The sequence below is a fragment of the Ylistrum balloti genome, unplaced genomic scaffold, assembly GCF_031769215.1.
Source record: "Ylistrum balloti isolate Yb309-2 unplaced genomic scaffold, AGI_CSIRO_Ybal_v1 Utg370508, whole genome shotgun sequence".
Taxonomy (NCBI): Eukaryota; Metazoa; Mollusca; class Bivalvia; order Pectinida; family Pectinidae; genus Ylistrum; species Ylistrum balloti.
Window position 1 is genome coordinate 1,211,159 of NW_026782328.1, and position 14,308 is coordinate 1,225,466.

General features: G+C 33.6%; 1 protein-coding gene across 1 annotated transcript in view; it reads right to left on the reverse strand.

Moving 5' to 3' along the window:
- The window catches only part of LOC132555615 (cell adhesion molecule DSCAM-like), a 30,882-nt gene extending 23,400 nt beyond the window's left edge, over positions 1-7,482 (reverse strand). The window contains exons 1-5 of the mRNA XM_060219962.1: positions 7,427-7,482; positions 6,442-6,521; positions 5,690-5,968; positions 3,431-3,447; positions 2,295-2,471 (exon numbers count right to left, since the gene is read on the reverse strand). Coding sequence (XP_060075945.1) covers positions 2,295-2,471; positions 3,431-3,447; positions 5,690-5,968; positions 6,442-6,521; positions 7,427-7,482 — 609 coding nt within the window. The remainder of the gene's footprint in view (positions 1-2,294; positions 2,472-3,430; positions 3,448-5,689; positions 5,969-6,441; positions 6,522-7,426) is intronic.
- Positions 7,483-14,308: the final 6,826 nt, after the last annotated feature.

Genomic DNA, 14,308 nt, shown 5'->3' on the forward strand with positions numbered 1-14,308 from the left:
AATATGATAGAAGAAATGCCTGACAAAACTTTCAGCAAAATATTAGGCTTCTTACTGAAAAGTCTTAGAATGGCTCAAATTGGAACCCCTCCTCTAATAAAGACGAAATTGATACTTTTTGATATTGGAAAAGTAAAATTTAAGTTTGTGAATTAGTTTTATGGTTTAGAATTTGATAAGCTAAAGACAATAATTAATGAGATATCATTTGAGTGATTACAGTTATTTTTAAATCTTTCAGAAAATAATGTGTGTGTTTTTTATGCAAAACTGACAATGATAAGTTAGTGTTAGTTTGTATATAAATTGGCCACAGTTACTCAGGAAAAAATCTATCTAGCATCCTCACATGTAAGTGATCAAAATATACAATATCTTTTGCCAGAATAGACTTGTAAATTTCACAAAAATTAGAAACTTTGCTCTATCTACCAACATGGGAATCATTTTGATGTTATCAGGACAGCTGGCAGAGGAAATGCAGTCTTCTAGGGTGTGCCACTTAAAATTTTATTATGAGGTCATATGTTAGCATGCTTAGATCTATAACTAATGATACGGCAGATGGAATTGCTCCCCCGATAGTCACAAACCTACTGCTAACAGTTGTTAGATCAATACCTACACTTCACGCTCCAAATTGACCTGGCTTCATGTCGGAATTCCATGTTCCTAATTTCAGAAACACACATGGTGATAGTTGTTACGTCTGTTTTTTTCTTTGGCTAAAATTTCGTCCTGTTTTAAATGTCTATAGAATTGCTTTGGTGTAGATTACAATAAATCACCAGGTTGTATAGCTTCTTTTTGCCCTCTTTGTGATTTTTACTTGTAGCTTTAGCAAGTAACTTTAAGATATATATAAGTAGTCTAAGAATAAAGAGTAAATCCTCATCAATTTATAATACATAAGAAAATGATTAAGTTAACAGTATATCTGGAAATCAATATTAGTATTACTGTGTTTAAATATCTGTGATGGGTTCCGGCACTTAGAACACCTCATGGGAATTTTGAAATTTTGATGTTAGAAATTTAGAGAATTAATGAATTGATTATAATTTATAATTTTAGTCATCAGTTTCTGGTCTAATTGTTAATAACTCAACAACTATGCTAATGATTTCAACCTGATCATACAGTTACCTGAATTTATTCCTTAAGGGTGGTGATGTTAAGACTTTATTAAACGAGGAATTCACATCAAAAGCAGTCAAGATAAAGAGATCTTCATCTCCATGTCATTGTCGGGAAAATGAGCTCAAGGAACATTTATATTAATTACATATTTATTGATAAGAACATTAATTAATTATATGTATTGCTACTCAATTATAAGTTCCTAAAGAAATGTCCAGCATTACTTGGTGCTATAACATCTACAGGTAAATATCGCTTGAATGTAAGGAAGAATGGTTACCAGTAGATATATTTTGTAGCTAGGCACAAATCTAATATAAGTATTAGCTCTGGGCACTAATCAAGTGAAGAGAGTTTGGCATGAGTAAGGAATTATTTATATCATGACACTCCCCAATATTTTATTAAAAGGAGAGAGAACCATTGTACCAGAATGTGTTGCATATGGAATATGTTTTTTAATTGATATTTTGATGTAAGTCTTATATTTGATACAAGGTATGATGCAAGTGTCCCAGAGGAAGATGTTTGTTTTGACACCCTCACAACAACTAAATATAAAAACCTATACACTCCCATTAAAGATCAAGCATGTATTCAAAGACAGATGCATATGATTTTAAAGCAAGTTCTTGCTAGTTCACTTATCTAGTAATTAAATCTTGAACATGAAATGAACAACATGAAACCAAAACTTTCATTGGAATTAGCTGTTTTACCGCCCTAAATAGCCCTGCACAATGAAAAAAATTCTAAAGAATGAAAATACCAGATATAGTCATGTACTGACGTTTACCTTGGGAATCCAAGACAGATAACCGATTGATTACTTGCAAATCCAATTAAGAACAGGTAAAATCATGTATCTGTATGCCTAAAGCCCACTTTGCCTCAGGTAATGAGTAAGCTTGTACAGACAAACATATGGGTGGGGACATACATCTGTTAATATTTGATGAGATGTACTTCATTAACAGTGGGAGTATTCACATTGACCTGATGGTTGGGTGTGGCAATGTTATTGTAGTTCTTGTAATATTGTGTGTAACAGCTGGGTTTGAGAGAATTTTCCGACATGTCTTTCGTGACCTCTGATGTACAATCTACATATTTGTTATATACACTGTATCTTGATAATCTCAAACATTTTCTACTTTCTCCATATCTTGACAATCTGAAGCATTTTCTACTTTCTCCATATCTCGACAATCTAAACCATTTTCTACTTTCTTCATATCTTGACAATCTGAAGCATTTTCTACTTTCTTCATATCTTGACAATCTGAAGCATTTTCTACTTTCTCTATCTCTAAATCCTGTATGACCTCATTCTGTTAATGGACCATAAAGTCATATCTTTAATAGTTAATTTTTTTCCTGGCATGACCTCAAGTTACAGTAGAAGTTAATTGGCAAATAGGCCAGCATGTAAGACCTTGAAGTATTGTCAGACTAAGGCATGTTGTTACCTTAAGTGTTGATGGGCCAATAGGCAAGCTTGTTGCCTTGTATGACCTTACAGTGTTGATGTGCCTATAGGGTAGCTTGTTGCCTTGTATGACCTTACAGTGTTGAGGAGCCTTTAAGATAGCTTGTTGCCTTGTGTGACCTTACAGTATTGATGAGCCTATAAGATAGCTTGTTGCCTTGTATGACCTTACAGTGTTGATGAGCCTATAACATAGCTTGTTGCCTTGTGTGACCTTACAGTGTTGATGAGCCTATAAGATAGCTTGTTGCCTTGTGTGACCTTACAGTGTTGATGAGCCTATAAGATAGCTTATAGCCTTGTGTGACCTTACAGTGTTGCGGAGCCTATAAGATAGCTTGTTGCCTTGTATGACCTTACAGTGTTGAGGAGCCTATAAGATAGCTTGTTGCCTTGTATGACCTTACAGTGTTGAGGAGCCTATAAGATAGCTGGTTGCCTTGTATTACCTTACAGTGTTGATGAGCCTATAAGATAGCTTGTTGCCTTGTATGAATTTGTAGCATTGGTGGGCCAATAACATGGTCAGCTTATCTTGTTCATGAACAATTAGTTAACTAGGTGTATTGCATGACTTGGCAGACGAGGTTTGACCTCAGAATTGATTTGTTGCTGTTTCCAGTTAGTATATCAATGAAGCAGTCAAGACAAGGCCTACTATGGTTTAACCTTTCACCAATCTGGTCTTGATCTGTTTCATATATTAGTCAGCACAAAGAGCACACAACCACATAAGGTTAAAACCAATCTGTTACTGTGTCACATCACATAAACATTTAACCTTTGATCCTTTGCTCTGACCTTGACCTTTCCTGTACCTAAAAAAAAACATGTATAAATGTGCATGTGCTCTTGTTTGTTACATCTGCATATTTTCATATGAAACATTGAGAGATTCAGATTGAAAGATCAATACAGGAGATTAGGATATAATATAGCATTACAACAAAACATCAGTTCTACACTCAAATTTCATTTGGGATCTGTGCATTACAAGTACTGATAAGGAGGTTTTAATAAAGCACATGCCCAATGGACAAGTGATATTTATGAAAAGGGGTTTTGTATCCTGACTCCATGTCAACACTAATCTCTGAGGAAATTATAAAGTCACAAAACACATGGACAGCACAGTATTTATTTTCAAGGAAGATCATGCAATTATAGGTAATCCAGGATATTTGATATTTTTGTATGATACATTTTTTTTCTATATCTAACATGAAAAATCCATTCCCGTGACTGGAGTAAATGAGTAAGTGCTGTAATAAATGTCAAAGAAATATTGCACATTGTTTACACATGATTGATTACATTGTTCTACTGTGACAACACAGACAACCTGTGTGACCTTGACAAAGCAACATTCAAATCCCTTACCTTTCATAAAATACCAGGAAATAATTAATCATGACAACAAATGGCAGTCATAGTAGAAACTTAAAGTGTTCACCTGAATACAACACTACCAAAAACAGTATAAAGGAATAAATCTCATTGTTAGGATTGTATGATTTTTAAGACAATTGCTCAATTTTCAAAAGTGCTATATTTAGAACACTCTGAAATTTTATGAGAACATTTGTAAGGAGAAATATGTGCTAACATTTCAAAATCTTGCTCAAACAAGTATGCATGTGTGTCCTTACTAGCAAGATTCCAAAGTGGTGTCCAGATTAAATCAGGCATAAGAAAACAAATACACTTAAATCAACTGTCTACACAGATTTAAATACTTAGGTACAAAACATAAGAGGAACAATGGGCCTGCATCACTCAACTGATATATGTATATATATACAAGCCAAATATCATGCCTCTAAGCCTTTCAGTTCAAAAGAAAAAGTTGTTTAAAGGTTTTAACATATCTGACTCCTGTGACCTTAAATAGAGGTCAAGGTAATTTATTTTCACAAACTTTGTTGGACTTCATCCTAGGAACATATCGGCCAAATATTGTACTTCAAGACCTTTAAAGCGGCCATTACCTTAGATTTCAGCATCGGAAAATGGAAAATTCAGCTTATGAATAATAAAATATATCCATAATAAAGCAATACACGCACCTATAACGTCAAATTTGCTGTTTTTGTACATATTTTCAGCGTCTGAACATTGTTTATCTTGACTATTGTTTATAAACATGTTCACGCTCGGTTTATAACGAAGAGAGCCGAGTGGGTCACATGGCTTGTTATGTGACAAAGTCATTTACTTTCACCCCAAAGAAAAAATGGCTTATGGGGGAAGTGTAAACAAACGCACATGTCTTATGTACGACACTTGCTTTTGCGCCTTTCTGCTAATTCTTGTTTGCAGTAAATGATTCTATAGTGTTATAATATATACTTTTTTACAATCAATTTCAGTAATTTGTTTTGTTTTGGCTTGTCGTGCGAGAATTATCTATGTCAATCACAGGCGCTAAACTAGTGAGGCCCCAAAGGGGTTAATTACACTGGATATTGGGTTATACGTTATAATCATAGGACTGACGTTCAGCTAACCAATCAAGCAGCAGCTTTGCAAATTCCAAATCCGAATTCAGTCCAAGATCCTCCTTCATCTTTCGCCATCTATCGATCTCCTGTCTTATATAAATTCTTGCCTGTCCTCTTTTCTGGTCTGATGCCTTCCTCTTACACTTTCTGGTACTTTCTGCAAGGTAACTTTTATGGCCTGGTCGCCCTTTCATATTTGCGTCCACTGTATTACTTCTTTTTAAGCTTATATGCATGCGCAGCATCAGGGTTACCAGCGTTAATGTATGTCTTAGATCGCTGTTTACATATTTTTTTTCTCGTAATGTTTTTTAACATTATAGTCGCTTTAAATTCATGAGCAGTTGTTTATATGTTTTAACAAATTTGACCCCTATGACCTTTAAATGTATCAGGTTTATTTCTTTTCGCAAATAGCCAAATATCATGCCTCTAGGCCTTTCAGGCCAGGGAAATAAAACTGCAAAGACATTCATCAATAGTGACAATGATCAGGAAATGAAGTCAAGTCAGACTTTTCAATTAATAAAAACAATATATTAATAAGAACCATACTTACAAGCATGAATGATCACAGCAGGGGGTGAAAGTGCCAAAACAGTTTTCAAATCATCAGACATAACTCCACATGTATAGTTTCCAATTTGTGTTTCACTCAAATCCCGAACCAGCAGGGAGTGATTTGTAAAGATGGAAGACCCAGGGGGACTTGACACAGAGTTAAAGAACCAATAAAATGACAGTTTCTTTGTTGGATCAGTTGTATCCTGGGCATTACAATCCAGTGTCAAATCATTCCCAAACACAACTGCTTTACTGGTCGGTAAAACTGTGAAAACTGAAAATGAAACAACAATTTCTCTTAATATCAGAGACTGTGAAAAGAAAGTCTTTCAATAATTTTAAAAGAGCTTCTTATGCTCAAGTTTGAAGAACCTACTGTAAATATAATATTTTTCTCCTAGCTGTGTAATTCACTTAGTCTGGAGTATCATTTATTTCAACAAATAAATTTTCAAAATTGATTTTGATGTGTTTTGTGAGTTTTATTACTTATTGGTTCTGATACTTAAGTTCCACCCAACAATCAATGAACCAGTTTTATCTAAAATTATCTCTCTTTAATCTATTTGGTTGATGTAGATAGCATTTATACAATAATAATTGTACATAACATATCTGGATAGTTCTTGGTCCCATCACAACTACATTAATGAACCTTGTAAAATAACTCTGAAACCAAAGTGAACATTACATTTCAGTTTTATCTTGATTTAAAAAGAAATTAATAATAACTGATTTGAAACTTACTAATTTCTGCTGACACACGACCAGACATGATCAAAGTCAGTATCATCAGTACCTTGTCCATATCAACAGATGTGATCTCTCTGAAACAAACAAAAGTATTCAAAATAAAAATTAAAAAGAGATTGCAATAAGCAAAAAAGACCAGCGCATTACAATTATACATCTAACTAAATGTTAGGAGGTTTCTAATTACATGGACATCAAAAATAGCCTGTTGGTAACAATGATACTCAGCAATAAATATGAGTGAGCTTATTACCAGACAATGTTTGTCTTAAATATCAAATGAATTCTCAGCATCTAAATCCTTTGATACTGAAAAGCATTTATTTCAGATATCCCTGCAAGCTACAAATTAATATAATTCACACTTGTATATTGCACAGAGACATGAGTCTAGTACTCTAAACATTGTTGTTTTGCAGAAGTTGTTTTCGATATCATGTGCATTTAAAGTTCCTGAGAAAAAACTCTATTATATGAAAAATCTATAAAAGATTTGGAAACACTATGAAAAAACATACCTATATTTATAAATAAAGATGAAAAATCATTATTGTACATTTATCAAATACACTTTCATGCTACATGATGTGTAAGAGAAAATCTATAATGCCCACATCTATAAAAGTGATAGACTTCTGTAGCAAAAAATTATTCTCAAACCAAGAAGTAAAGACACAGAGATTTCATATAGGTTTACAATGTGAGGATCACAATATTGATCTATTTCTCTTGTATGGATATTTAGCTTATTTTCATGTATGTCTCCATACACTGTAATGTACATAAATGTTCTCCAAATATTAAACTAATGTAATTGATGAGAAGGAATCAGTGAAGTAATGTATGCATAATTACATTGTGTATATGAATATACATCAAGAGCAGAACGGAGGGCTTTTCTAAACTCGTCATAAGATAGGTTTAAGACAGACTGACTGTACTGGAAATGGTCAGCTAATACACATTTTTATTTGTTTACCTTTCAGGGTTGATGGAGTAACATTTTCTGGTCCATAAAATAATGTCTCCATACATTTATTTAGGAGCAGGTAATTCGATAAAGAATTATGATCATACACCTTTATATACTATGTGAAATTAAAAACATATACTGATTCAAAGTGGTTAATCCAGCATTAAGCATCACTAGCAGAAAAAAAGTCAAACAAAATGGTTAAATTACAATATGCTGCAATAACATTTTATAGGAAATATTAATAGGTTCTCTCCCCATTCATTTGGGAAAGAGCCATTTTATCTTATTTTCGGGAGAAAATGAATCAGTTGGGAAAGAAATTGCAAGCAGTAAACTAACTATATATTTTGTAGATTAATCCATATTATTAAATGTATCCAATTGCATTGGGAATGGGACCCACATTTGGCCCTAAACAGCCCTCAGAAAAAGCTCTGAATTATTTATAATTACAATATAACTAGGCAATCACAGTCATCACGCTCAAACTTTAATTAATGCATCAAATATTTTCTTCAAATCTATTGTTTATGTTTTTAGATATGAGTTCGGAGATTCCTTTCCTGATATTCCTCTGAAATCAATCACAATTAATACCCAAAGAGTAGAATGTGTTGGAGCAACATATATTCAGATTTATGATTCAATTTGTATTTTCTCCCATTATATTTGGCTCCAAATATGTGTTATTTTGTACATGTATCAGGTGGAAATTAAAGACTGGGAAATCAGTGGTACCAAATTAATCAAATCACTACTATGCATTATGTAAAAGAATATATCAGTTGTGTATCTGATGCGTCTGTCGTCAAGTTTAAGATTTAGAATTCTAAGGTACGAAGTCTTTAATTCTCCTGCTTATTGTACAATGGACAGAGATGACAGCGATTAAACCTTTTGTCATCTAGCATGTGTGCTCTATAAAAAAGGCAAAAGGATTGCAGCATTGCTCTCTTAAAAGGTAGATATATAGTATTCAAGAGTAACCAAAAAGGAAGATAAATGGTGCATTTGTAGATTACCATGTCTCATCCACTTCATCGTTAAGTGTATGTATTATTTTGATCTGGCACATTCATATCACCTATTGCTAAATTCTTTACATTGTCTCTTAGAAATGAATTATTACTTAATAGCTCTACGAAGAATCCTCAAAAGTCAGTCAAGGCATGTACATTTTTATACTCGATTGACATGTACCACTTTGAACAACCGAAGTCTGAATTAGGGAAAAATCAATATTTTCGATAGGAACTTACCTCAATATTTGTTATCTGTTTCTATTTCACTTCCGTGACAGCTCGCCTTTACAGCATATCTGATGTTAGCAATGCCATCTGTTGAATAGGACAGTTGCGATTTATCACATAGTTTCTTGTGTAAACCTCAGTACAATGACAGACTATGGAATTCGAATTGGCATTCAACAACAGTTCAACAGATCACAGCTCATGATCATCACTCATCCGCGCCAAACGATTGCCAGTATGTGCCCATTACAAACGGAACTCGAAATATCCAATCCTTCGCAACATCACGGAACTTCTTCTGTAAGATTGCCTGCTTTCCGTGACTTAGTAAAGTAAGGAAGCAAAAATCGATGAGATGTTGAAAATTTAATGCAGACGATGTGAAGTAAACATCGTTATCCACCCCACTAGACTTTTACTGTTTTCCACAAGAAGAAGACTCTTTCGAAGGGAGGTTACTCCAGCAACACAAACAGTTAATAATCTTTGCAAAGGGAGCTAACTCCTTTCGGTTTGTTACATGGTAATCGATGTTCCTAAATCTTAAGGAAGAATTTAGCGAATCTTAACATTTGAAGACATTGAAGTACAAAGGAACGTTTGTAAAATTGTTGTTTACCTGTGTACATGTAGTATATAGTTAACAAGCCAACATGGTGTTCGAGTGGTCAACCTTTTGCTTAATTACTGCCATTTCTCGATATTATGTACATCTCTGTTTCCCACATCTTCTGGTATTTATTTGTTGTAATAGATTGAGCGGTCTAAGGCCTTCCGAAATACTATAATTTTGGTATATTTATAAATAAATAAAAGTATACTTTTAGCTGTGTAAACTTCAACCCATACTACCCCACAGTTAGTTTGCGAACTTCTGTTCTGTGTTTTTACTGGAACGTTGTATTTGTTACCAATAACACCTCTTCCTCTCTATTTCATGGAAACAGACAAATTTCTGTCGCTGCTGAAAATGTTGAAATGATCAGAGTCGAATAGCTCACCACTAACAACATCATGTAACCATGTCTCCGTCAAAGCTCTAATGTCAAAGTCTGAAGGACAGAAGTTAGTGTCTTGTCCTGTTGTATATCGATTGATATTGTTGCATCTCCATTAAATCACGCTTATGAGTTTTAATAGTTTTATAGTTAATTACAACTTACAATGTAAACATGGGACCCAATGGACCTCGGCTGTACCCCCTAGAAAACTGCTGCGGATGTGACCTTTTGAAACCTTGAATTGAGCATTGAACAAATCAATCTCTCAGATATTAAAGCATATAGACCTTCAAACAACTTCCTAAAACTTTATATTTATATTGAATTTATTTACAAGAAGTCGAATACTCCTGACACAAATGGCATTTAAATCTTTAATTTTGTAAACCTAATCCTCTGTATCGATCTCTACAATTCTCTAACAAAACGTTGATACAGTCTTTTAGTAACGAGCCATTTGTATGGAGTTTACCGAATTATATCTGTATTTTCAGCATCACATGTCCAAATTGGAACCCTATGAAGGTACACAGGTATTTCCCTTTTTTCTCTTCTCACGTGTATTGCCTCTTTTCTCCTCTCAAATGGGTAGCGGCTTCCCTTGCGTTTTTGAAGCTGATAGTTTTCGAGTTAGCAGGGAGCACACACTAGATGAATCTCGCTTGGACATTTGAAATTTTGCCTTGATTTTTCTCCATCTAAGGAGACAAAAAAATGGCAGTTACTTGCTGCAGACAATCAGGTTTCCTTCACCTTTCCAACCGACCTAGCCGTACCAACATGTGGAACGGACAATATACTCAAAATATTACTTATAATAAGTAAATTTAGTAGTTAATGTGAAATAAAAAGTCCATCTTCAGAAGACGAACGTCCGTAAGCAAGCTAAGTAAGCGTCTTCTGCACCCTCAATGTCCCCGTAATTAAATTTCGGTCATTCCATGTAAGTAATATCACGTTCTCAAATGAGAACAAGGTAAACGACAATTGCAACAAGTATACTACCGAGCATCAAACACATGCAACTTCATATGGCACGTGGAAATGGAATATTTCTCTGCGTTATAACGACAGTAAACCCCCCCCCCCCCCCCCCCCCCCTTGGTGTTTACGATGGACATCGTCTATAAGTGTCTTGTTATTTAAAAATAAGACATCGCCATTATATCTTTGTGACCAATTTAGATTATCACTTCGATAATTTTAGTCTTTTATGAAAACAAAAACCAGTGGTCCAAAAGAGCTTTCCTGAAGTTCACCTCTTTTTGTAAGGCAGTCAATTGACCATTTGAAATCTGCATTAACAAGCTTCTTTACTGAGTTTATGTTCTTTGATAAATATGGATGTCGTTCTTTCGTCAAAATTTGCCTATCCATTCTACTATTTCTTCTCGATCGATTAAGCGCCACCTGTGCATTCAGAGCGGAAGTAAAAAAAAAGAAAAACCTGTCTCCCAGAGATGATTATTTTCTCATTTAGTAATGATTCATGATTTCCTATCATTTTCTAAATATAATGCGTTCATTTTTCTTTTTTTCATCGGGCACGTTTAAGATGATATAATCCGTGACCTTGCTTTCAAAATGAAAGCCTACTTTTTGCGATCAGAAGTGTAACATACACAGATGATAAAAACATGGTGCATTTCTACTGATGTTTTTCAATTCCATTTTTAATTCCAGCCGTTTGGTATCAGATATATTTCTGTTTCGTCTAATGCTACAATATCGTCGTTGTTTGTGACCTTACACGATAGCTATTTAACCTCTAACTATAGGATCATACATCTTCAGTCCCAGGATGAAATGGCACGTATTGTACCATAAAGATATTGTATCTGTCAGATTTAAATGCATGTGGTCTTGAATACAAGCAATACCCGACTCCGGGTGGTAGTTGCAGCTACCGTTTTGGATATGATGAATTTGTGCCGTTTCAATACCTGTTATATCAAGTCGAATATCAGCTTTGAATATTCCAATATATTTGATATCACTGCGGTAATTATAATCAGTTCATTGCCAATAGATAAGCGAAGAAATGTTCATTATGTGTCTCATTCTACATCAGAGACATTCTAAAAATGAAACGTATGTTCCAGTTGGCAATATTTATAATAAGACAAAAGCTAAAACATCATGTTGATGATTCTTTGGCAACGACAGACTCTACCTATAATAAGAATTCGAAGACGCCAATACAAAAATAACATTTATTGGAAAATGCATTGAAATTAGAACATCCGACATTCTTGTTGAACAAGACTGATGGTAATCGGTGACATCACTGGATATAGCAATACTGACTGGTTTAATGGTACCGCGCACACAATGAAAAGACTGAAAGCTCATCCCAGCATGCACAATTTCCCAAAAATGCTAATTCAGCCAATTTGTTAGGGTTACTTACAAATAGGTCGAATTCACTCTGTCAATCTAGTGACTATGTCAATCTTACCATTTCAGTTTATCAACTTACAGACCAGATCGATCGATTTTACATGGTAAATAGAAGCTCCGAAGTTTGAACCTCGTAAATTCGAATTTACTTACAAAGTCCTAGAATTTTATTTCCATGAAATAAATTTCAATTTAGTTATTTTAAACAGCTTGACACTGGATTGGACAAATATTGACATTTGAAATATTGGCTCAAACAAACTTAACTCTTCTTTGAGCCACCGACCCAAGAATGAAAGGTTGTAAAACACTTCTACGTACATATATTTAATTAATTTATTTATTTATCATCAATAGATTATGTATTTATTTTAGAATTTATAAAAGGGAAGTTGATATCTCAAGTTTAAACTCATTCATACTTATGGAATCCCACAAAATCTCGCACTCCAACTCGATGGTCTGATATGTTTATAAGCGATGTTGTGATTTTATTTGAAAGCCAATTTGTCTGATTCACAAACAGAATGACCCTGTTTGTTTAAGAAGACGGCATTTATCACATTTTCCCTTTTTCCGGGAACTCTGGTGCCTTGCACCACAAGATCCCTACACGTTTCAAATATATCATTAGTATCTTTATTCATGCGGAACAAATACTAGATAACTACTTCGTCATTGTTCTTCAATCGAAATAAGCTTAATACATTAAATATAAGGATTTGTATATGAGGACTGAGCCAAATCGTTCAACACTGAGTAAAATTGTGACAGGACACGAGCTTACGATACAGATGTAGATATAGATAATAACATTACACTTTTGAAAGCGATATTCTCCTCTCTAACTACGAAATGAAGTTAATATGTGATAAATAATTGTGTAAAAAATTAATAAATAATTTAACAAGAAAGAACGTTAATACTATTTGGATCTTATGGGCTTTCCAGCTCATCACTTCAACTATACAAGGGGCAAATACATTCAAAATATACATACAATGACAATCGGAACAAGTCATCAACACCAGCATTGAAAATGACCTTTTAAGGAAATTCTCTTTAATGCAATAATCTTCTTAATTCGTATGTGTTTTGTCTATAGGCAGTCATTTTCAGATTCATTTCTTATTTACAGTTTTTCGAAATTGAATAAAATATTGTGTCGCCTTTTCCTAGAATTAGAATTTAATCTTGCGAAAAACACAGAATTTTTTTATCAATTAATCTTTAACCCGTAGAAACATTTTAAACGTAACGCTTTAAAACAATGACATAACAGTTTACATACTTAATATGTGTATCTGTAATTTATCTCTTTTTTATTTTTGAGACAAAGGTAAACATTGAAGGCATTTGTTTTTACTCAGAATTACTTAGTTCTTAAATTTAATTACTTTAAAATATCACTGATTAGACATTAAACGTTTCCGAACATTTAAACAAACGGTAGGAACACTATACATTACTGCATAAAGTCAGATTGGTGAGTTTGGAAAAAGTGTAATATAGTTGATATATCGATTTACTGTGTATATGAAACAACATCTGTAATTATACATCCAGCAGAATACATATGTTCCCGATTTCCACATATAACATTCATAGTCACGTGTTTGTAGCCTTAACAATATATATGATATCAATCAGAAGTCACTCAATCGTTAGAATGCTCAATTCATGACTGATCAAAAACAAATCTCTAATCTTCACATTAATTAATCAAATATACAATCACACCGATATCAATTATTCAGACATTAGTACATGGATTTCAGCGTCGGAAATCAACAAACACAAACATGTTTACTTGTATATTGTATAAATTAGCTAGGCATATCGTACGTTATTCCATGACCATACATAACATCTGAAATTAGTATGTATTCTTTCATTTCAAGAAATTCTATTGAAAAGAGTTAACAGACAAGTGCGAATAAGAGGCAAAAGCTTGTATGAATTCTGTCTATCAAATATGGAGTATACGATTAAGAAATTAATACAACATTCATTTTACTCAAATTAAAACGACGAGAAAAAGAGACGTAATTCCTAAATTAACTAGTAGCATACCTCATTCAAACTTACACTCATAAACATATTTGTACTTAGTACATGTACAATCATTTAATACATCTATCAACACGTACTTAAGCAGTCATTGGTAGATTTTGACCAATACTTAGCGAGTATGTACTTCGCACGAGATTGAAATCTCGGCTGGAATGAATTCG